Source organism: Coptis chinensis, chromosome 1 (assembly GCF_015680905.1).
Source record: "Coptis chinensis isolate HL-2020 chromosome 1, ASM1568090v1, whole genome shotgun sequence".
Classification (NCBI taxonomy): domain Eukaryota; kingdom Viridiplantae; phylum Streptophyta; class Magnoliopsida; order Ranunculales; family Ranunculaceae; genus Coptis; species Coptis chinensis.
Genome location: NC_141456.1, coordinates 65812248 through 65837817, shown reverse-complemented (window position 1 = coordinate 65837817; position 25570 = coordinate 65812248). Strand labels below are relative to the sequence as shown.

Sequence of the window (25570 nt, the reverse complement as noted above, 5' to 3'; positions counted from 1 at the left end):
TGCGTAACCGATTCTTTATCATGTGCATAGCAGAAAATGCTCTCTCTACAGTGGCGGTAGCAACAGGCAGAATTAGTGACAATGTCATCAACAAGAACACTAGTGGATAGAAAATATTTTTCTTCGTCTCTACCATCTTCTTAGGAAGTTCACTAATCCCTTTCAACTATGAAAATAGATGGTTAGAGCACACATCGACAACATAATTATCTAGCTGATCTTGAAGGGTCATAAGATCAATAGGTGAAAAATCATTAGGATAAAATTCAGCAAGACGTATTAAACTCTTCTTATCAAAAGCAAGGAAGGAATCATTTGGATTCAAGCAAGCAACACAAAGAAGCAATTCTATATTCACTTTGTCAAACTGGCTATTTAACTCATGAAGCTGTCTGTCTATACATTTGTAGAATAAATCTACATGGTAATAATGAAGATTTGTCATATCTTCAGCATTACGTCATGATCGTCCTCTTACTATGAGCTTTTCTTCCATGTTAGGTATGGAGATAGTATTTTTAACGAAAAAAGAAGATACATCAGCCATAAGCATAACCCATTCATCATCTCTCATCCTTTGCAGTCTTTCCTTGGATACTTTAACTAGTGCCATTGCATTGACAATATCTTGATCACTTCTTTGCAATGCTTGTGATAAATCATGAGTAATTCCCAGTATCTTTTTCATTAAGTGTATGTAAGATGAAAATGAAATCAAAATGTTGCAAAGAGCCTAACAAAGCGAATGCTTCTCCTCTTTGTTCTGAATTTAGACCATCTTCTACCACAACCTCAAGAACTTCGATAACTGAATGAAACATGACAAGAAAGTGGACAAATGTAGCATAATGCGAACCCCAACGTGTGTCACTAGGCCGTTTCAAACTAATCTCTTGATTGAGACCCTGTCCACTTGGAAGTTCACCAGATTCTACTTCTTCAAGAACTTTGTTTTTGTGGCTTTCCGTAAGAATTTCTTGACGTTTACAGGAACCTGCACAAGTATTCACAGCACTAGAAACCAAGTTAAAGAACAAAGCAATGTGGGTGTTATTTTTAGCAACAACAACTAGTGCTAATTGAAGCTGATGGGCGAAACAATGAACATAGAAAGCAAATTCATTATCCTTCAAGATGAGGGCTTTGAGACCGTTGAACTCACCTCGCATATTACTAGCTCCATCATAACCTTGACCACGCAATCTTGATATACACAGTCCATGCTTGCAAAAAAGTGATTCAAGAGCCACTTTAAGAGATATGACACTAGTTTCTTGAACATGAACAATTCCTAAAAAATGTTCAACCAAACATCCATGAGTATCTACAAAGCGCAAAACAACAGCAATTTGTTCTTTAATTGATATGTGATAAGAGCCCAAAACTGTAGTTTTAACCCCTTAATAATCATACTGTTAGACCAATTATGTGAATAATAAGTAAGAGTTAATACTGATTACGTGTTTTTATGCATTTCAGGCTTCAAAGTCCATTATGTGCAGAAATGTGCCACTTTAGCGAGATAAAGGAGCAAAAGTCGTGAGAACTTCGAATGCCATATCTTTGGACTCAGACCTCGGATTGAGGCCTACCTTATGTCAAAACGACCGGCTCGGAAAGAGCTTTGCAATGGTCCAAGCCTTGACCCAATCAGAGGAGCAGAAGTGGACGAAAAGTCTGTGGAAGCCAACTGCAGCTGAAGAGGCCTTTTGATTTGAAAGAATTGGGTTTTGGGCACGATTCTCGGCCCAAAACATGGCTCCAAGCCCATGCACGATTTTTGGATCTGGATGTATAAAAACAAAAGCTTGACTCGGTGTTAATGGCAGTCAATGGCAGTTAGGTTAGGTAGATAGCTTAGAATAGAAAGTAGCCATTAAAATAGCTTCTAGATCTAGATTTAATTGTTTTATTTAATTAGTTTCAAATCCTTTATTAGATTAAACCTTTGGATCTTGTTCTTCATTTGATTAGATCAATAAAATAGTATTTTTTATCAATTTCGATTTTGTCATTTCCATTTCTAGATCTAATTTCAATTCTTGTTCTTATTTCATTTTAGTCATTAATTTAGATTTCATTATTGTTTAAATTAGTAAATTTTAATGCTTATTATTATGTGTAGTTTTAATTTAAATGGAAATGATTAGCGAATGATTCAAGGCTAAACCTCCATTAGAGGGGGTTGAGAAGCCTTGATGAAAGCTTGATTCCGTTTATCGTAGAGTCGTCGTAATTTCTATTCCACGCCAGAAATAATTAGTTCACCATGAGAATGGGTTTAATTGTTCACATACTAGTTATTAATTGGTAGAAATGCCATGTGTAATTAGGGATTAGGAAGAACCGCTTGTTCTGTGTAGCAGTTCAATTCGGATTCTGACGACTTCGTCGTTAGTGGATTAAGTTGAGTTAAGGTGGAATCAATCCCCTCTAACTCCTTATCATAGAATCACCGTAGCATTCCCATAGTTGTCGATAATCGACTAGTTGCATCTTGTGGGTAGTTGCACCATAGTTTAGTTGCCCCTTCAAAAGCTCTCATTGACTTTAAGTAGAGTATTGAGACTAGAATACAAGCATCTGGAAGGACTAAGAGTGGAACGAACTTCCTACTCCACTTTATCTCATAGGATTGAGAGTAGAAGAAAACTTTGATAAACAAGCAACAAAAAGATAGTTTAGTTTAATTACGTTGTGAATTCATCGTTCATTTAAGTAGGTAAACTATTCATTTCACTCTTATCAAATGGCCATATTTGCCATCTTAGTTTCACTTTCGTATTGTTTTCATAGTGTTAGTACTGTTTTTAAAGTCCCATTTCACCCACCCACCCTTGTTTGAATCATCTTTGTGGGGCTGTCCATTTTAGAGTTGAAAAATTCGAGCAAAATTTACAATCGAAGGCCACAAGGCCTCTCTCCTTCCTTGAGCCCTACCTGGACATTCTTGGACACCCCATGCCGACCAAAAAAACAACGTAAATTGAAAATACCTCGGGCCTTGGCTGCCTGTTAATTTTTGGATTTCGGCCGGTTTTAATTCGAACTTTGATCTTTCATATTTTTTTCAGGTGTTCTAACCTGCTATATACACTTGAACAAAAGCGTAAACAAGGCGCTATTTATAAGCGAAGCAAGGGCCTTGTCGGTATTCCTTCCTTCCAAACCTCGCATCTCCTCGTTAGAGGTTTTATACTAGTATATCGAAATTGTTTGGAGTGTTGCATGTTTAGTTAAGCTCGACTTAGTCTTGCATGAGATTAAAGGTCCGGTAGAACAAAACACCTAACGCGTAAATACAACAACAACACCAACAAACAAATCTATCTAGTATACCACACACTACACCTCTAGCTACTATTTTACACACACCACCGATATAATGGGGAAGAAAGAGAGACTCCTCTCTCGGACTTCTACAAAGCCTTGGCGATAGCCCCAAATCTTGCATCGTTCTAGCGGACCCGGTGAGGATTTGAGAATCCTCCAAATATTTTTAATTTGTTACCCGTTTTCATGGTTTAGACCATGAAAAACCTTATCGGCTACATCGTAGGATTGAACAAGTCTTAACAACATTCCACCATCCTACGGTTGATGCGGAACAAATTAAATTAAGGGTATTCCCTTTCACCTTAGGCGATAAAGGCGTCTTTGGTTAACTGCCCAAGCGCCTAATTAAATGGACTTCGTGGGCTAAACTTGTTCAAATTGTTTATGGAACATTTTACCCACCCCTAAAGGCGGATGAGATGCTTTCCAAGATTCATTTCTTTTCGACAAAATCCTCATGAATCATTTTTAGAGGCTTGGAATCGTTTCACCGATCTGCTTATAGAGTGTCCACACCATAACCTAGCAAAAGACACGTTAGTTCATGCCTTTTTCAAAGGACTTCAACATCACCATAAAGAAGTCCTTGACATTATGAATGGGGGTAGTTTCTTAAGTAAAGGAGCCTCGGAGGCTTATAAATTTTTAGAGGACCAAACTAAGCGAAAATAATAATTGGGGGTAGTGATGATATCCCCGGCTCCGCTAGTTCTACTAATACTGATTAAGGCCGCGGTATGTTTGAAATTAAACACGATTCGAGCTTAAAACTCTAATCGAATCACTTTCACTAAAAAGGTAGAGGCCATTTCGTACAACAAAAGCCTATCCCCGTCATGAATGTAAATTCAAACCCATGTAGTTTCTGTTGGAGTCCCGAGCATCCCGACTCCCATCATCCTATAACCCTATGAACAGGGCTTCTTCCATTAATAGTGAACCTAAGCCCTTGGAGACAAAATCCCAACTTCGGTTGGAGAAATAACCAACAAGTCACACCTCAAGGGTACAATAATCAATATGTTAGGCCAACACACGGCTTTAACCAAGCTCCACTCGACAAGGGCGGTCGGGGTAATTTTAATAATTATAACAACCAAGTGCAACCTCGACAAGGTCAAGCACAAGGTCAAGGTAATTATAATAATTATAATGCTAATAGAGGTATCGTTCGGTCAATAATAATTATCAGAATCCACCTATAAATAATTCCGCGTGAAATAGTTCGATCCACACCACCCGTGACTACTACACCCACACAACCGGATCGCCTTGACACCTTCATACACGTGAGCCAAAAACTTTCCAAACTATGGCTCAATCTAACCAACGGCTTCTACAATCCGTTAATAATTTAACCCAACAGTTGGCTCAAGATAAAGCCCAAACCAAAGGTGTGTTGCCAAGTCACGCAATACATAATCCTAAAACAACAAACCACGACTTTTTGAGGTAACGGATAATACTAGTAATGAATTTGAAAATGTAGGTGAGATAAATGCCATCACCACTCTCCGTTATGGCGAGTGGTTGATAACAAGGTAACTATGCCTATAGTTACCCCACCAAGATAACCCTACACCTACTATTTTACTAGATACCGAAATAGAAACTGAAGAGCCTACCCTTTGTAGAGGTACCGGTTACAACACAACCTAAGAAACAAAAGCCACGGTTAAACATCCGGTGATACCATAGCTAAATATAGACGAAACCACCGTTTCCACAAAAATTAGCCATGTTAACTAGGGATACAAATTACGAGGAGATTAGGGGCGTTTTCAAGAATCTAACTATAAACCTTCCCTTCCTCAAAGCTATTAAAAGCTACCACATCATGCTAAGTTTCTTAAGGAATTGTGTACTACTAGGCGTAAGACAAATATACCAAAAGGCGCCTTTTAACGAACAATTCCCAACCTTATCTGAACATAATGGAATTGTTAAGTACAAGGACCACAATTAGATCCTCTTGTAAAATGCACCTTAGGAGATTCCTATCGGACGACCGCGTTATTAGACACGGGGGCTAGTGTTAACTTACTCCCATTTTATTTGTATAGACAAATAGGTCTAGACAAGATGCAACCCACTAAAATGGCGTTGCAATTAGCTGATCGGTCTATTAAGTATCCTAAGGGTGTAGTCGAAAATGTCTTTGGTAAAAGTTCGAGGATTTCTACTATCCGGCTGATTTTGTAGTCCTCGATCTGAGTCGCTAATAACGACTCTGTCCCGATCATTTTAGGGCGTCCTTTCTGGCAACCGCCAATCGCTCATTAATTGCGTGATGGTTCAATGTCCATGTCTTTTGGCCATCTTCTTTGTTGAAGTCAATGTTTTAAAACAAGGACATAGTTACCCGATTAGTCTATGGATGGAGAGGTTAGCATGATCGAGCTTTGCTTGAGATTATTTCAACAACCGCGTTCCACGATAATCATATTACCAAAATTCTTTCCTTTGGAAAGTCGGACTCAACATTTTCATTCCTACACTAGTCGATACACATGTTATTGATGAGGGGCCGGGATAGATGACTTTCTCAAAGATGTAGAGGACTACCATAGTAATGTGGATATGACCAATCTAGATGGGGAATTGATGAGTTTTTTCGGTAGGTGAAAATTCACCCTATCAAGAACTAACTTGCACAACATCCACCTCGATTCCCCTCCTTCCACCCTTTCAAAGGAACCTCGAGTTTGCACTCGATCCTTTTGTTTCTCCCCGTGCTTCATAATTTTTAAATCCTCCTAGCAAACAGATACTTCAGAAGGACAAACTATTTGACACCTTAATTTTCAGAATTGAGGCAGTCCTACACACACAATGAATGAGTTCGGTGCTAAAACCACATCCTCATTGTGTACAAAGCTGTCTTTCTACAACTTATCCATATCCACCATATTCTCCACAACCATTCACTTTTCCACACTTATTTACTAGAACACCCACTCATTCAAAATGAAAAATAAGGTGCATGATAGGTTACCTGATAGGGTAATCCGACTTAAGCTTTCATTTCACTAGGTTGAGTCATAGGGAAAATTGGTGTTTCATTGTGTTTGGATATGTTTTATGTGATATTTATTTATGGAATGATCCACAACTATTTAGGTTGTTGATATATGAACAACTTGCATGTTCATACATATGTTTTAGATAAAGTCTCGAGTATCGACTATAAACGACTCAATTTAGGTGTTTGGTGCATTTCCTTTCACTTTAATATATTGGTGAGTGCACCATTAAGGTAACCGGGCCCTCCCTATGGAGTGTGTGGCTGTAAGTACGGATCCTAAGTCCACGGTTCACATAGTTCACGTTTTCCACTCTTGCATGTTTTTCTCGGATTTTTTGAGTCATGTTTCTCTATGGTGTGAATTATGTCTTTATTGCTTATCGTTTTCCTTCTAAAAATAAAATAAAAATAAAAAAAAAAAAATAAAAATAAAATAAACATAGTAATCTAGGAAGTCTCGAATCGACTTTAAAAGACCATTACTAAAAACAAATTTTCTAAGCTTCAAGTAAAAATTTGTTTGGGGAGTCAAGTGTTTGTGTTTCCGTAATAAATATTTTATGTCCTATTAGAGTTGCTTAGGCCGTTTTATTGTATTACGCTTGGATTGACATAATCTATTAATTTAGAGTTCATTCGTTAAGCATAACTTCGTCATGCACGCACTTCGAGGCGTTTTCCACTATCTCGTATGTCATCCGAAGTCGGAATAGAGTGTTTTATGGATCATTGGATAGGAAATTCCCTCCTGATCATTTCCATATCTCATTCGCAAAAATCGGACCGGTAACGAAGCGGCAATTTTGATTTGAAATTTGCGAAAAAAATAAAAAAAATCAAAAATTTCGATTTTGGGCTTGGGCCCAACCAGCCACGACCGGTACTCGCGCAGCCTTACCTTCTTCAAGACAACAGTTCATCGTTTTTTTTCATCTTCCACCACCATTAACAAGCTCCAAACCTAGAAAAATAAAAATTAAAAAGAAAATACTATAAACCCACGCCAAAAATCAAATCCTAACCCCAAATCTTCTCTAAAACCAAACCACCACAACCCCCACCGATTTAAATAACTAAAACCACCAAAATTCACAAATTTGGTCTTTGCCATCACCACCACTCCACCACCACCACTGTTCTTTTCGGTCGGTCAAGTCAAACCACCACCACCACATCATATTTAAACCACCATCCATTTCAAACACTAAATGGCTCAACAACGCGCCGAATTATCTGGGAGCAAGTTTTCCTTTGTAGACCATTTAAGCTCCGTTTTCACGGTGTGAAATGGCTAGTAGAGACTGGAATAGTCTACGGTACTTTCGATCGAAGCCTTCTACCACGAAGACTTGGTCCGACGGGTTCTACAACACCGGGGGAGTTGGAGGGGAGTAGGATTTTGTGATGGTAAGGAAGAAGAAGGGGAGTTGACTCTGGGAATTTGTTGGTGAGATTCTAGGCATTCCGCCTAGAATCCATCTGGAGGCTACTTTACAGGGCCCCGGTTTGTGAGGTAGAGCCATTGATGGGCGTTCTTGTCATCAATGGGAGCTACAATACAAACTCCCATTGTGTTAGCCAGGCATCCCTCGGGACCAACCCGGTGGCTACGACCCGATGGATTAATCGGAATGTCCTAGGGAAGGACAAGGTCGGCGACATCGGTCGACCTGCCTCCATCGTCCTATGGGTACTCGGGGAGGCGAAGTCACGATTTCGTATCACGGAGTTTTCTTGAAAGCATGATTAGGGGGTCGGAAGGTCTTTGGCACCTCTTCTGTGTTAATCACCAAGATCATCTTGCGAAGATGAAAGCGACTCCGTTAATGCGAGAGGATTTACATTACCCTGCACCGTAACACGCGTATCTATAGGGAGTGTGTCCAACAAGTTTGGAGGAGGGGATAGAGAAGAAGAAGAAGAGGATGGAGGAGCTGAGAATGAAGAGGAGGAGGATGGGATGCCTCAGGGGATGAGGAGGGCGTGACCTGCTTTGATCACGGATGCCTTCGAGGTGTTGATGCGGCCTTGAACAACATGGGCTATGCTTCATAGGGGCATCGTTCACTAAACACTATCTGCCTGAGACCTCCGGACTCGACAGGCGACTATTCATCACAACCGAGATCCGCACCCACGAGAGGATGAGAGATGGGAGCGGCGAGGCTGAGATGGAAGCCAGTAGCCGGTTTAAGTGGATATGCTTGCGCTTCCCACCTCATCTGAGACTCGCTTCGAGGACCGGCCTCGAGGCATGGCGTCGTCGGCGAAGGGCGACTGCTTCTTTGGACCTTACGGAGCCAGGAGCCACCACTAGAGAGTGTGCCCTCCGCCACCGATGGGCGAAATGTTTAGAAAGTCGAGGATTGATAGTGGTTGTTGTTTTATTTATTTTTGTTGTTTTATTGTAATGTAACTTTTATTTCCGTAATTTGAATTTTGTAGTGGTACTCGAATGAAATTTTAATATAAGGGCCTATTTTCATTATGCATGGTTGTTTCATATTGACCCCACCTTCCCACTTGTTTGGGGGTGGTTTTATCAATTCAAGCATGATTTTTGTATAACCCTCCATTATTAGAATTAATTCTTGAGTCAAGGTGAAAATATGGTTGTTTAGGCGAGAAATATGATCAAGTATCATTGTAGGATGAAATCTAGATTAAATTGGTACATTCTATCATAAAATCAACCTAAAAGATACTGGGTTTGAATTAGAATCCAGGTTATGAGTTGTTTCCGTTTTCGAGTTTGGAAATTTTAGGATTTCCGGAAACTGCCGTAATTAGTTTTGGCAACTTTCCGATCCTTTTTAGCAACTTTAAACCTATATAAACTTGATACAAACTATTCTCACAACTCACACTACACCTAAACTCCATCACTCACCCTTCACACCCGCGATTCCCACGTTTCGACTTCATTTTTGCAAATCACCTTCGGGCGGCGGCTACGAGCTTAAGCGCTTCGCGCCCTACACTTCGAAAAATTTTTACCTCGAGGCCCAGCCCATAGAAGCTTCGGCGCTAAAACACTGGAATTCCAAAATACTAAGAAGCGCCAGCAAAGTCAAAAGCGCGACCATACTTTGGAATTCCAAATTACAAAGAGCGCGACTTCGCGCCCTAGTTAATGGCCTTCGGCGCCGACTTCCGTGGACCAGAAATTTTCCAGTTTTTCGCGTAGTATCCGGATCTTTCGCAGCTATTCCAAAGCGTAATTTTGAGATGACATCTCCAACATTGATACCGAACAGTCTTTTCGAAGATTTGTTCCAAAGCACTACTTACGGTGCTTGGTTTTGCGAGGTGATCACATCGTTGGTAGGAACCTCTTATGGTAAGACCGGCTGAACTTTATTCTCCAAAGACTTGCATCTTATTTTTATAATAACTGCATTTTCTTTGAGAGACCATGGAGAACAAGTGTTCTCCATCAACATTGACGATGAACCAATGGAAATTACCGGGTTCTTGCTAGCATTTGTTCTTGGACTTGCTATGCCCGGCCGAGATACAAGACCCATGGTGCTATTAGATTCGATAATATGCATGTCTACACTTATGAGTCTTTGCCGCGAGGCTTATGGGGCAGGCATTTTCCGTGTTGAGGACCAAAGGGGACTATAACGTTGCCCTTGGTAGCTTTGTCCATGAACATAAGAACTGTTATGTTTTGGATTATGCTAAACATTTTAGGGGAATGGCGTTTTCTTACGTGAATGGCGCCACTTGCGGCGTTTTCCTTGCTTTAGCCAATGGGCGCCGGTTCTATGACCTTCCCGAACTTTGATGTCTAGTTTAGCACGAGCCCATACCATGAGGCATAAGTACCTTCTTATGCCTGTTCTAGTTTCACGTATTATGCTATGTTTCTTTCCTGTTTTTGTACCGTTTTCACGGATTGGATTAGGGTAGACGGGTCGCGACCCACCAATAGTATTATTCGATCTTTCCGTGCAATGACTTGGCAAGGGTGGCGGATACAACCTCACCGGGTTGCACCCTACACCCCATCGGACCAAGTGGCACTTAATAGGTTAGCAACCATAGATGATAAATGGCGTGAAGCACGGCAAATTATCATAGCATGGCGGGGCGAAGGAGCCTCACTTCTTTATAGAAGTGGAGGATGACGAAGATGACGAATAACAGCGGAGTGGAGGTAAGTTTTAGTTTACGTTGAGTAGTGTCCTTATGTCCCAAGCAATTTCATTCTTTAACCCCATAATGGGTAGAACTTCGTATAGAGTTGAGTCAGTTTTTATTTCCTATATTAGTGCGTTCTAACTTTGTTTTGCGGATGTTCACGAATTTCCGCGGCGTTTCAATGGTATTTTTTACTACCCTCTTTATTTAAATGCTTTGAGGACAAAGCATGCTTTTTTTTTGGGGGGCATAGAAACCGTGTAATTAAGACATCTGCTAGGATATAAATATGTATAATATGCATTTGTTTTCTAGTTAAAATTTCAAAATTTATAAATATAAATAAATAAGTTATGCTATACACTTAGGAATATTGGTATTGTTTCTTTCTCTATGCTCTTAACAATCTAGAAGTCTCACATAGCTTTTGCATCGGAATAATTGTTAAAAACTTAGGTTAATATGTAGGTAATAATCTTTGCATCTATCTATAAATATATTACATGAGTATCTATGATTGTTTGGCGATAAGTTTAAAATCTAGGCTAGAGTACTTATTCTACAAATCCTGTGAGAATATAGCCTAAAGCCTTATATGAGTGAAACAATTGAGAAATGACACAAGGGAGAAGTAAAATCCGGATAGAAAATCACCGTCCACTTGCTTGATCACTAAACCATATCCTAAAGCGAGAATTTAGGCCCTTTTGGATCGATATAGCCGAAATTCAAACCTATGAATTATTTTCGCTAGTCGCCCCAATCGAGCCTTTCATTAGCCCTTCCATAAACCACAATTCCTTTACCATGTTACAAAAACAAAAACAAAATAAAAAAAATATATATATATATATATAATAAATCAACCTACCCAATTTAGAATAAGTCCGAATAGAATGAATGGAGAAAGAAGAAGAAAAAAACACATGTGTAAACAAAAATTAGTTAGTGCTTGAAAAATAAAGAAAATAAGTTTCCATCCAAGGAAAAAAAAAATAGAAATAAAATAAAAACTCCAAAAATAATAAAAGGGGAGTCAAAAGCCAAAAGAAAAAAAAAAAAATATGGCTAAGGATGGAAACAAAGTGTAGAAAAAAAGTAAATAACAAGGTTTTCTCTAGTTACATAATATGAAGACTCTATTATCTCGGACTTGTCCTTTAGAATATCCATTTCCTTCCTTCTTAAACCATCTCCTAATCCCGTAACACCTAATAAAGACCTCTAGCTCAATTAGGAATAGGTTAGTGTGATAGTAAGTGGCGGATGTGTTTGATCGACTCCGGCTTCTGTGTGTCATTGAGATTGTAAGGTAAAGTGTGCCCACTGTACATTAATGGAGTAGCGAAAACTTGAGTGGAAAAATCAGTGTTGTTTCTTGACTATTATTGTGAGAACCTACTTAAGGGCCATTTATTCGGAGTTCTCGAGAAACAAACACGCTAAACATTTTATAGTACTACTATTCATTGTGTATATGTTTATTGTAGATGATAGATTATTATGCATATATTAGCTTAGGTTTTTGACTTGGTTATTCTTGTTCATAGCTAGTGAGGCGTATAGATAATTTGGAGCATGAATAAAGGAAACAATAGTTTTATTTTCTTAGTCGTTGTAGTATAGATGAAGTTTATGAGTACCTTCATCTTTGGAAAACTCTCCGCGAGGCTATAACTTCGTCCACTAGGGAATTCCTAGTGGTTTAAGGCCTTGTTGCATATGGTCAATGCAATCGCACTCGGGAAACGAGATTAGGTAGAACTCCATTTTTGGTCACTTATTCTAATTTCTCATCTTTGCTTGAGGACAAGCAAAATCTTTGTTTGGGGGTGGTTTGATAAGAGCCCAAAACTGTAGTTTTAACCCCCTTAATAATCATCTTGTTAGACCAATTATGTGAATAATAAGTAAGAGTTAATACTGATTACGTGTTTTTATGCATTTCAGGCTTCAAAGTCCATTATGTGCAGAAATGTGCCACTTTAGCGAGATAAAGGAGCAAAAGTCAGTAGAACTTCCAAATGCCATATCTTTGGACTCAGACCTCGGATTGAGGCCTACCTTATGTCAAAACGACCGGCTCGGAAAGAGCTTTGCAATGGTCCAAGCCTTGACCCAATCAGAGGAGCAGAAGTGGACGAAAAGTCTGTGGAAGCCAACTGCAGCTGAAGAGGCCTTTTTGGACTGAAAGAATTGGGTTTTGGGCCTGATTCTCTGGCCCAAAACATGGCTCCAAGCCCATGCACGATTTTTGGATCTGGATGTATAAAAACAAAAGCTTGACTCAGTGTTAATGGCAGTCAATGGCAGTTAGGTTAGGTAGATAGCTTAGAATAGAAAGTAGCCATTAAAATAGCTTCTAGATCTAGATTTAATTGTTTTATTTAATTAGTTTCAAATCCTTTATTAGATTAAACCTTTGGATCTTGTTCTTCATTTGATTAGATCAATAAAGTAGTATTTTTTATCAATTTCGATTTTGTCATTTCCATTTCTAGATCTAATTTCAATTCTTGTTCTTATTTCATTTTAGTCATTAATTTAGATTTCATTATTGTTTAAATTAGTAAATTTTAATGCTTATTATTATGTGTAGTTTTAATTTAAATGAAATGATTGCGAATGATTCAAGGCTAAACCTCCATTAGAGGGGTTGAGAAGCCTTGATGAAAGCTTGATTCCGTTTATCGTAGAAGTCGTAATTTCTATTCCACGCCCGAAAATAATTAGTTCACCATGAGAATGGGTTTAATTGTTCACATGCTAGTTATTAATTGGTAGAAATGCCATGTGTAATTAGGGATTAGGAAGAACCGCTTGTTACTGCGTGGCGATTCAATTCGGATTCTGACGACTTGTCGTTAGTGGATTAAGTTGAGTTAAGGTGGAATCAATCCCCCTCTAACTCCTTATCATAGAATCACCGTAGCATTCCCATAGTTGTCTGATAATCGACTAGTTGCATCTTGTGGGTAGTTGCACCATAGTTTAGTTGCCCCTTCGTAAAGCTCTCATTGACTTTAAGTAGAGTATTGAGACTAGAATACAAGCATACGGAAGGACTAAGAGTGGAACGAACTTCCTACTCCACTTTATCTCATAGGATTGAGAGTAGAAGAAAACTTTGATAAACAAGCAACAAAAGATAGTTTAGTTTACTTACGTTGTGAATTCATCGTTCATTTCGTAGGTAAACTATTCATTTCACTCTTATCAATATGTCTCGAGATTCATCAGCTAATTACAAAGCAAAAAAAGAATCTCCAAGCTTTTTAAGGATGGCATTTGAGGTTTTCACTGCAGCGGAGTTGACAATATTTTTCTGAATATCAAGAGAAGTCAAGGTGACATTCTTAAGAGAATCTCGTATAGTAGTCTTAATGACATCATTGTGATTGGCTGTGTAGTTCAAGAGCCCAAGAAAAATTCCAGGATTACTTGAGGTAGGTTTCTCGTCATGGCCTTTGAATGCTAATCCTTGTCGTAGAATAAATTGACAACAATCAATCACTGCTTGCAAATGAACTCGGTAGTCCCATCGAGCTTTTTTTGATTGCCTATCAATAAAAGTTCGAATTTCTTATTTCTGATTTAGTAAAGCTTGCCCTTTCCTATATGCGACATTGTGAGTACTATTAGGTCCCCCAACATGTTTCTGCAATGCTTGTTTATCTTTCCAATTTCTATAACCCTTAATCACAAAAGAATCACCGCCTCCTTGCTCCACATGGTCTGGTCTGAATAGATAGCAATGCAACAAAAAAACTACATCTTCATGTATGATGTACTCTACCCAATCACCTTCACGAAACCAAGTAGCACAGAACTTGCCATTTTTATTGTTCGTACGTGTAATTGGGTATGTGTGTTATTTAGGCTAAAAAGGACCCTTTTGTAGATATGCTCGTCGCACAAATTCTTACTTATTATGAGGATAATCTATGATTCGATGCCGTAACCCAGGATCTGAAGGAAGATTTGTATGATCAGCTTCTACACGACTTCGCGTTAAGGCAGGTTGCTCTTCAATGACTTGATTGAGGGGAGTGTTTTCTAATACCGTCGGTGTCGTCAGTAATTGATTAGGATTCGACTTCTTTATAAGGAATTTATCCATAGTTGTTATTCCTTCAATGGTACGGGAGAGATAGGAAATGTAGAGAAGGGTTGCGCCCAACTGCCCAAGTGAAGCCAAGACGGCTAGTAGACTTAGCAGTTAATATAAACAAATAATGAGAGTAGGATAATCACAGGAGCATATGAGAATAACTCCCAAAGACCATTCTTCACCAAACCCGAACCAACCAACTGAGCCATTTGATTCAACAACAACAACAATCCCAAACCTCAATAAAAAACCCTTCACCCAACAATCCTAGGCCCTATTCCAACTAAAGGAAAAGAAAGCACATGTGAAAAACCTATAATGGAATTGATGATATGAGCAATCTGACCTGACTCTGTCACCAGCAGAAGAAGTCAAAGCCTCCCGAAAATGAAAGGAGTTGAGGGTTTGTCAGTCTGTGAGACGTTGAGAGTTGAGATAGTTGAGCGAGTGAAAAATGAAAATAAGAAACAGAAATATGTGGGCGGGCCTAAGCAATTAGTTTCTTTTTTTGTTTGGGTCCAATTGTGGACTGTGTATGTAGGCCTATTGTTTAGTACTAGTATTTTTTTTACACAAATTCAAGGGGGCCATATGCCCTACCTGGCCTATACATGGCTCCGCCACTGCATGCATGTTATGAACTATGTTGTGAAATGCAATGGTAGATCTGTTTATGAAACTTTTGGATTAGCGTCCTTAAGTAGATCCTCACAATTTGTCAAGACAAAAATACTCTGATTTTTCCACTCAAGTTAGCTCACTCCAGTGTGTAGTGGGCATACGTTTCCTCACAATCTTAATGACGTCCAAAGGAGCCAAGGTCGATCAATCACATCTACCACTTACTATCATACCAAATTAATCCTAATTGAGCTAGATGTCTTTATTAGGTGATACAGGGTTGAGGTGATGGTTTAAGAAGAAACGGAATGGATATTCAAATAAACAAGTCTGAGATAATAGGGTCTTCATTTACATGTAACTAGAGAAAACCTTGTTCTTACTTTGTTTCTACACTTAGTTTCCATCCTTAGCCTTTTTATTTTGGCTTTTTGACTTCTTTTATTCTATTTTTGGAGGGTTCTTTTTTATTTTTTTTTATTTATTTTTTTTCTTTGGATGCACTACAACAAATATGACATATGACATCGCTAATTTTACATCACTTTTAGCGAAGTGATGTCATAAGAAAACTATGACATCACTTTTTCTTAGCATGTGATGTAATAATTATCACAATTTTTTTTAACATCACTTATTTCAGAAACTGATGTAGTAGAGTTGTACAACATCATTTTAATTAGTGATGTTGAGATAGTGATGTAACACTATTTTACGTCACTCGCTGTGTCACTTATAAAGTGATGTAATATCTATGTATTCAACATTACCTTAAAGGTGTTGTCACTCACCGTGTCACTTATAAAGTGATGTAATATCTATATATTCAACATCACTTTAAAAGTGAATTTGTCAAGTTTTCAAAATCACTTATAATGTGACCTCCAGAAGTATTATTATTAATATACCTCTTAATTAAGTTAATTAGTTAGAGAAAGACCATCTAAAAAAATTAGGTTAAATAGAAATGAAATAGGGTGCATGCTGGTTTGCTAGACTAGCCGCCCTTAAATGAAAAATAGAAAATAAAAAACCGCGACCAATACCCAAAAGGCTTAAACCCCATAAGCAAGGTCCAGCCCATAAATTTATAAGACCTAATACATACGAAGAAGAAAATTAAGAATGGAACTTGCTCTCACTTCTAAATTTTGGGGATTTTAGGGATAATCTTTAGTATTTTATTTTCCAAAACCCTACAATCCTTCATTAAACTGAAATCGAAGATTGATTGACGCGTGATCGATTACAACATTGAAAGGTTTTTAGATCGAACGAGTAAGATTTTTCAATTTTAAACTTTGTGAATACCAATACCATGCTAATGAGCAAGGAACGAAGCTGCTTCTCTAATAGCACCGTTGAATAGGAGGGTGAATGCTGACTTGCTATCTAGCTCACAGAAAGGGCTTTCTTTAAATGAGGGGAATGCTTTATAGGGAGGGATGGTTTCTGAACAAGAGCCTTTAACTTTTTCCAGGGGTGCGGGTCCTGGTCATCGCTGCCCCATGATGCCAATAGCTGTCTCGGGGAGTTGAGTTGGGAGCTTTCTCTTATGGTTGCTTCTGGGTCCGGTCTAAGGTTGGTTCTAAGGATGGTTTGGAACCCTTACCTTGAATAGGAACTTCAGCTTAAGTAGCCACTGGTGTCGAAGCTAAAACTGCAGGATCAGTTGTAGACCAGAAGCTTAATTGTCTTGTCCGCTAGCTACTATCTCTCTGATTATCGATGTTGGGTATTTTACCATTTGATTTATTACATTCTATTGTTGCATCTTATCTTCATGGTATTTGTTTGTTTATTAAAATTTGATGTTTGTCAGGTGCACTACACCAGAATAACCATTTTGTAACAGAGACAATTTTAGGTTAGTAACATATATATCCGTTACTAATGAAGTAACAGATATATCCGTTACACATGGAAACAACTCTTACCAAATATTCAAAATAATAATTAGATAATTGAGTCAAATAATTAGATAATTGGGTCACGGTTATCTTGCCCTTTTCTTACGTTTTTATCTGTCGACATAAAAGAAAATTAAACTTGTAATCTAATTGACCATTCTAATTTCATAGTCCCCTTAAAAAAAAATCGGCTAACACTTAATAGTCCTTACTGTGGTTTCCCCTTATCTCGGCTAAACCCTAAATTCTTCTCATTTCCAAAGCTAGGTCAAAGAGGAAAACTTAAAGAAGTAGCTGAGGAAGACGAGGTAAACTCACACCATTGATTTCTTTCTATTGTGAACAGATTACTCTCCCTCGCGAACTGATTTCTCTCATCGCAAAAGTTCTAATTTCTTTTTCTTTTGGGTTATAAAATTTGGGCATTGCTGATTCTTAAAGTAGGTATCTTTTGATTTCGGTGTATGTTTTTTTTTTTTTTTTGTTTTCGGTCTGCAGTTTTTCAGAACTTGGAGATATTGGAATCATCTCAGTTGGATCTTGCAACTCTAAGCTATAACTACCCACAGTGATATTGAATGCACTTTCTAAATATTGAGGTAATAACAATTTATACTGTAGGTGGTGTTTCGATGTATTTCAGTTCTTGGAGCTTTGTGTTATCCCTAGTTACACGTTCTCCAAATATGCTACCATTAGTCTATTCTAAAAAGTTGTTGTTGGAAATATTAAAGCAATGCTTTATGGAGTGAAGTTCATTCCTAGGGAACAACTTACCACTGTAAGTTCTTTATTGTTTTATATATGCATAATACTTCATCAAATTTTGAATTACGTTGCTTAGTTTTATTGAATGTTTGATGTTATTATGGTTTTTAAGCACTTGGATCCTATGCTGAAAGAAAGGAATAATAGGAAAGATAAAAGAAAGTAGAAGAAAAAAAAAAAGGATTTGAAGTATGATAGTTCTGATGAAGAGAAAATAAAGAAAATTTCTAGAAGTAGGAAAAAATGGTACTCATCTAATGATGATGATGATAGTTCTTCTTCCTCATTGTCTAGAAGTGGTATAGATGATGGGAGTAAGAGAAAAGAGAAGAAAATGGAGGCAAGGAGAGGAAAAAAATAAGGAAGAGAAGTAGTAATTTATCAGAGAGTTCATCTTCGGAAAGTGAAGAAGATTCTATTGCCCATGATATTAAAGAATTCTATTCATCTAATGACCTCAAATTTGTCTCTCTGCTTAGCTAAAAGACTAAAGACCCACGTTGATAGATCTGTTTGAAATTATGGAAAGTCTTCTATAAGAGCTCCATTGCCGATTGGCTTGCACTTGAATAGTGTTGTAAACACTGCAACAATGGTAGCAGAAACTCTCCCATTTCTCCGGTTCCTTACGATATGAGAATGATTGTATAAGACTTTGACTGTATAAGACTCTGACGAAACAAACAGACGCTAACCCAATACTCAAGCCATAGTTAAAATACTTAATATGTTTTTGTTTTTTGTAACAAGGTTTAGGCTTACATTCGGCCAGACCCCTACCTGCTGCAGCTGTATTTGCTTCTCTACAAGATCAAGTAAGTTGACTATTTTTTGTGATATTTTATCGCTCATATGGCTCATAGTTCCTAAAGTTAATTATTTGTGTTTTAAGTTCATAATCTGGTGAGGGGGAATGCTGACTTTATTGGCAATACTGAATACTAAGTGCGAGAATACTAAGTGTGAATTGCACTAGAACGTTTGATTTCTAACGCTAGATGTGCCAGTAAACAATCTCATCTAAAGTACTTTCCACATGGTCTTCATTTAAGTTATTAGGTCAGTCGATCATTTGGTGCCTGGTGTAGCATATCATTATATAATTTTGATTGTAATGATTACATGTCTAATTACATACTCCCTATTTCTACATATGTGATCCGTCCCCAAATATGTGTTTTATTACCTTTACAATACTTCAATTATACCATTCTTATGCTTAATGAACAAACAACTTATAGCTTTTGCTACCTTTTGTAGAATACATGCCATTTAGGACATATATTCCTAAAACGTGCATTTTAGCGCAAAAAGGATTGCTACTGACGCTGTTTGGGAAGATTCTAGTTTAGGAGCAAAAGTGCCAAAAAGTCAAAGTCAACTCTTAAGGACTTAGGACTAAAAGCTGAAGACCCAAGGACTCAAAGCTAAAAGCTATGGACTCAAGGACTTAAAGCCAAATCAAGAATTCAATTATATGGGCTAAAGTCAAAAGCCCACAAAGCTTAATCTTATCCTCAAGGTTGTTTCTAGAAAGAGGGGCAAATATGTAATTAGTGTCCTATATAAACCAAAATAGGAGGAGAAAGACCCTTATCCTAGAATTAATCTTTGGTCATTAGGAGTAGATAATATGTTTTAAATTAATAGTGTAATTTGTTATTTACTTGTTTTCCATTTTGATGTTCTTGAGGTTTTAGTTGTTAAATCAAGTTCTTATTATCTTCAATACAAGTTTTCAATCTTGTCTTCAATACAAAGTTTTCATTACTTCTCTAATTTTTGATTCAACCACAAAACACTAGTCATACTCATTTGACAAGTTCAAATGGGTATAACTTTGTGAGCAAGATATCTATCAAAACTATTTCTATACATGTTTTTCTATTAAATCAATAGTTTATTTAAGACTTCAACCCATTCTAGATAAAGAACTAGTGTTTCCACCATTAAAACATCAAGAACAAGAGTAAAGAAAGACTAGAAAGACTAGAAAGTTTAGAAAGAGATTTTTCAACCATCAAACCATTCCTCCTAACAAAGGATTGAAGATGAACAACAAAACCCAACACACCACTATTCTTAACTAACACGCACTCAAAATACCAATCCTTTTGATATACGTACACTCTCTTCCTAGTTGGAATCGTACATATGAGTGCTCTACTCTTATATGTTCTATTCTTATTTTTTCGTTGGAAAGTTGTGAATATATTAATAAAATAAAATTACATGAAGGATGTGTAGACCTTCAATTACAGGATAAGGTTCCCACCATTAGAGCATTCCCAATGCAAGCAGCTTTAAAGGGGAAAAACAACTTGTCACCCTTGTTGAACAAAAAACAATGCCCCAATGCAAGGGTGACAATGAGGGTAGTTTTTCACTAAATAACAATGAAAGTAACACCTGCTACTGAGATTGTTACCGAGTTGTGAACTTCGGGCGGAACCTTTTATTCCATCTCGTGTGTTATTTTGAAACTTTTCATTTTTTCCCCAGATGGAATGTTTTATTCCGTCTTGCGTGTTTTTACGACTTTTTTTCAGTTTTTTTTAGTTCAGACGTTTTTTTGACTTTTTTTGGTTTTTTTTTTACTTTTTTTCAGTTTTTTTTTTAGTTCGGATGGGATGTTTCATTCCATCTGGTTGCTTTTTCGATATTTTTTCATTTTATACATTTAGACATAACGAAACATTCTGTCCAAAGTTTAAAGTCACCTCTGCATTGGGCAACCCTTGATAGCTTTTCACCTGCAAGATAGCTATGAGGGCAAATAGTCATATGTGGCGCCTATGTGGAGGTAACAAGCTGCTGATCAAAGATGCTTGCATTAGGAATGCTCTTATACCAAAAAAACATGCAATTGATTTGTATGAACTCTAGATGAATCTAAAGTATAACTGATCTGGATTTTCTAGTTTGGCTACAAAAGGAGGACTTGTTTCGCTCCACACGAAGTTATCTTTCTCCAGTGTTACTCCATGTCTAGCTGCCAAATCTACACTGAAATTAGCTTCTGAGAGTAGAATGGTTATGAGCAAAGTTTGTGATGTAGCCAAGTTTTCTTTATAAGCACCTGAGGTGTTACTGTGGGAGCTATAAGAGGTTCAACCAACCCAATAAGATCAGGCTTGTACTTCTGTAATATTTCTGCTAAGTATACACATGGTGAAGTTCTTCTCGTCCTCAAACATTCCAGAATAGGACATTCGTCATTTTTTGTGTAGAGAAGGATTTCTTGCCCTTGTAGATGAAGGAGAGTGTTCTACGCTTAACTTATATATTGGTGTTGGCAAAATAGATACTCATGAGACTAGTCAAAATTGAGTGACCATTTCTTTGGATTAAATCAAAGTCATAAAGCGACTAAGCAAGAGTTAGGCATAAGAGGATCATAGGCGTTATCTTAAGTGCACATACATTCCTTCAAAATTATACATATATGAGAAAATTCAATTGATAAATTCATTCTAAGAAGTAATCGTGTATAATTCGAGACTCTGCACAAAAATTATAAGGTTTTCGGTTTAGGGCCTATATACAGTCTATAGTCTATAGCCTATATCACCTATAATAGGATGTTAAAAAAATCATAAACCTTGACATTATACGCAATCACACACTCCATAATTATTTATGTTAACGCTCATCTTATTTCTAATTTGATAATTATGGCTTCTTGCAAAAAATTTAGAATTTTTAATCGAATTTTACGTTTTCATTCTTGCCAAATTTACATCGAATTCCAAATTTGCTATGACTAACAATAGTCACAAAAAATTCGACTTTCTCAAAAAAAAAAGTCAAAAAGTCTCTAAATTGACTGGTTCTTGAATTAATAAATGAAGCCATAAATGAATAAGCGGTAAAAACAGTCAAGAGTCTCCTAAATCTTGATGTTTAATTACCCGCCTTAGTGCAATTTTTTCCGAATTTTGTAATGACATGATGTATATCTAAGTTGTTTCCATGTTATAGTACAAATATTTGGCAAGACTTCACATATGAATTTTTGAAAATTTTCAGTTTGATATATGCTCAAAGTAACCCTGATATGATGCACATGCAATCACACACCAAATCTATATGGCTTTCCCAATTATGTCTGATTTTTATCAAATTTGGACTAATCTTACGTTTTCATCAAAATGCCAACAACCAAATTATGCTTCAGAACATAGAACAGATGATTTCGCTGATCCCCTCACCTAACATTTAGAGTAGTACTGGACAATATTGTTGTTTTGTGTAATTCTATTCTATGTAGGACAACTACGAAGGCAGTGAATTCTCAAGTTTTTAAGTTAGCTCAATGGGTGCAACACGAAGGCCTAATAGAGCAGTGTAACCTCTATGAGGACAACTTTATTTCCCATATTTGTGGATGAATGAAACTGCAAATTATTATTAAAAAAAAAAAAAAAAAAAAAAAAAAAAAAAAAAAAAAAAAAAAAAAAAACGTCTTTGAATTATTGATTAAGATCACAACATAAATTCTAGATAAGGCTTTAGGAAGTGAAGCAGTCGTCCATTATGATAGGGTTGTACCTCATCCCTCACCATGAGACACCCAAGAGCATGGGAAGAACTGCAGAAGTACGTACACAACTTAGAACATAAACATTAGGCCACAAACAATGTCATACTATATTTTGGACCCGGGCATACGCCTAGGATCTTTTAAATATATTGCTTCTTAAAATTGGAACGTTCGATCAATGTTTTTTGTTAAAAAAACTATATTAGGAAAAGCCTATATTTCTTCATATTCTTTATAATCTTATGCATAACTGCAAGTTCTTAAAAAACTTCAATGTTGTTTCCATCATCAGGTAGTTGTGTGCCAAAAAAAAACCATTATGCTTATTCTTGTGATTTGCATTGGTTTGCAACCTGATATGTCATCCCTCTTTGTATGCATATGCTCTGAAATGAACTCATATACGTGCTCAATAGCATTTATGATACTCAGTGCTATAAGAGAGTTATCTAATTCTCAATAGTTCCTGTTGTAAACCCCCCTTTTATGATACTTGAGTTGTCATAGAATGCAATAATAACCTCCCTTACATTTGAATGATGTTTGATTCCTGCTATTTGCCTATATAATTTGCTTGAAATAAACTACATATTTGATTGGTTATTTGAATCTCTCATGCATTGACCCTTTCAATTGTTGATGAATATAATTATTGGTTAAAAAAAATTGTTGATGTTTTTTTCTTGCGCACCCATAATACAAATGAGAGAGTGCAATGATCTAGAAAAAACCTCTTATCGTCTTAACACAAAAACTGCTAGTTTATACTTTATAGTTCATGTAGAGATTTTTTTTTTTTTTTTTTTTTTTTAGGTTATTTTTCTTCCTGAAACTGAATTCTACTACTTTCCTAATTTATATGATCCTATCACAATAAAACTTGTTTGAAATAAACTACCTATTTTATTTGATTGGTTACTTGAATCACCCTTTCAATTGTTGATGTTTTGAATTATCGAAAAAAAAATTGTTTATGGTGGTAGACTGAATCCTTTTTTTTTCTTGCGCACCCATACTACGACAAATGAGAGAGTGCATGCTCTAGGCTTATAAAACTTAATATGTTCTACCATAAACAAAAATCACTTATGAAAGACATTGCAGGTGATTTTTGGTTTTCTCCAAATGCATATTAGCATTATGAACTAACATCTTTTGTTTCAAGAAGAGTCCACCAAGGATCATAGTATGTTTACATGGCATTCTCTTCAATCTGCATTTACTTTGTATCTTTGTAGGTTGTGTTCTTAAGTTTTAGTGAATGATATATATATATTCTGCTCTATTCCAATCAATCAGCTGAGAGGAATGCGAGAAAATGCAATCTGCCTAATGAATTGAAATAAGTTTTCTTCCATTGAAAAATCTCCTGGGCGAGGTGTCTCTGTAATAGTTTTTCTTGATTTCTGCCTATCCCAAGAATAAAAAAGACACACAGAAACACCAAGGTCAGTTGTTTCCAACCTTGATATCTTAATGTATATGACCACGCTCATGAAGATACTCCAAACCTTTCAGTGCTTCATACAAAATATCATAAATAACCGCCTTATCTCGAAAGCCGTCTGGATAAACAATCTTGAGTATATGATGAACTTAATATGGTTCCATATACGACATGATAACCCACAAATCACGATCATTCACAAAAGCACAATGGCCTTTAACAACATTTGGGTGGTCAATTAGTTTCATCATCTTAACCTCTTGAGTAATGTTGTTCAGGTCACTTTTCTCAAAATCTTAGATCTTCACAGCGAACCACTTACATATACTTTCAAACTGAAAAGGATTCCTTATACTGAATTTGTGGGGTAATTATATGATCTTTCTTCCAACTGATCTATGAATCCATCTGTTACTTTGTTCTCGCTCACGGCACTAAACACGCAGGCGCATCTCCCATCATGTGCATTGTTGTTTGTGAGCTCTTTGGCGTCCTCCCCTAAGATATTCTCTTTGAGCTTAGTTCTATTGAATACTCGAGGTTGCTTGCATTGTCACATTGTGTGTATTCTTCCTTAAAACTTAAAGTTTAAGACATAAGTGGAGTTGTATGGAATTTTTCATGCACATTTTCTTTATGGCGTTCTTTACTATTTCTGGATGTTCTTCAGATTAGAATGTTATCATCCAGAGAAGTAAACTTAGATATATTTCTGGTTGCATTTCATATGTTTGATGCGTTAATTGTTGGTTACATACTCAAGTATATAGACGCTGGTCACCATCTCGTCTCAGTAGGATATATTTTTTTTTGCTAAGGGTAATTGTATTAATAAAATAAAAGGTTACAAAATACAAAGAATGGATAGGATTGATAGTAAATCACTATCTCAAAGTTGTTGAGCTCAGTTTACAAATCTATTGTACGTGATGTTCATATCCTCATTTCTGTGCAAGAATGTCGGCCTACCATCCCACCACTTCTTCTCTCCCTTTGCTAGGTTAGCTGCTTCTTTAGAGCATATGTTCGTGCCAAAATTAGTCTCATGCCAAGTGTTATTCACAATGATCCAGTCCGCTAGCTAGCCCTTTCACTTTGTCCCAAGCTGCACGAATTTGCCAATGTACTTGATCATTCTGAAAAGATTTCACTGCCGCAGTAGAGTCGGATTCCACCTAAATTAGTTTCCATCCCAGTTCTACCACTTTTGAGATGCCCTCCACTATCGCGAAACTCTCGGCTATAAAGTTTGTGGCAATACCTACCTCCTATATATGCGCCAATAATATTGTCGTTACTGTCTCTAAGAAGTGTTCCCCAACCTGAGTTTTCAGGATTTCCTCTTGAACAACCATCAGCATTCACTTTTATCATGTTACTTGGTGGGGCCACCCAATAACATTCAAAGATGCGTGGAGCCTTCCTTAGCTTGGGCGGTAGCTTCCAAGCCCTCAAAACTTCCAAATCTCTAGTAGTGTTATTCATGTGTTTCTTCGACCGACCATAAACTCTTTTAACTGCTCCTCGGACTTCGATTATGACGGAACTTATGCTTGACTTCTTGCTGCCATATAGGACCCCATTTATATTCCTTCAAATAGCGACCAAACAAGAAATTGAGGCTGCCTTCCACAAGTCCTGTAAGAGGGGACTTTCATTT

At 37.1% G+C, this 25570-nt stretch overlaps 1 protein-coding gene across 1 annotated transcript; it reads right to left on the bottom strand.

The window, feature by feature from the left end:
• Nucleotides 1–659: 659 nt before the first annotated feature.
• On the bottom strand, nt 660–25395 carry LOC147524985 (uncharacterized). Its single transcript, XM_086577594.1, has 2 exons — nt 25176–25395; nt 660–1291 (listed from the first exon to the last, which is right to left on the bottom strand). The coding sequence occupies exons 1-2, from the start codon at nt 25393–25395 to the stop codon at nt 660–662; spliced, it is 852 nt and encodes a 283-aa protein (XP_086433720.1).
• Between the last annotated feature and the right edge of the window lie 175 nt (nt 25396–25570).

Bases quoted from the DNA above. Each gene is read 5' to 3' on its own strand.
- LOC147524985 (XM_086577594.1), bottom strand. From the start codon at position 25,395: ATGAATAACACTACTAGAGATTTGGAAGTTTTGAGGGCTTGGAAGCTA. The intron at 1,292-25,175 runs GTAGGTATTGCC...AACATTTTTTAG, and splicing joins TATTGGCGCATATATAGGAG to GAATTGTTCATGTTCAAGAA.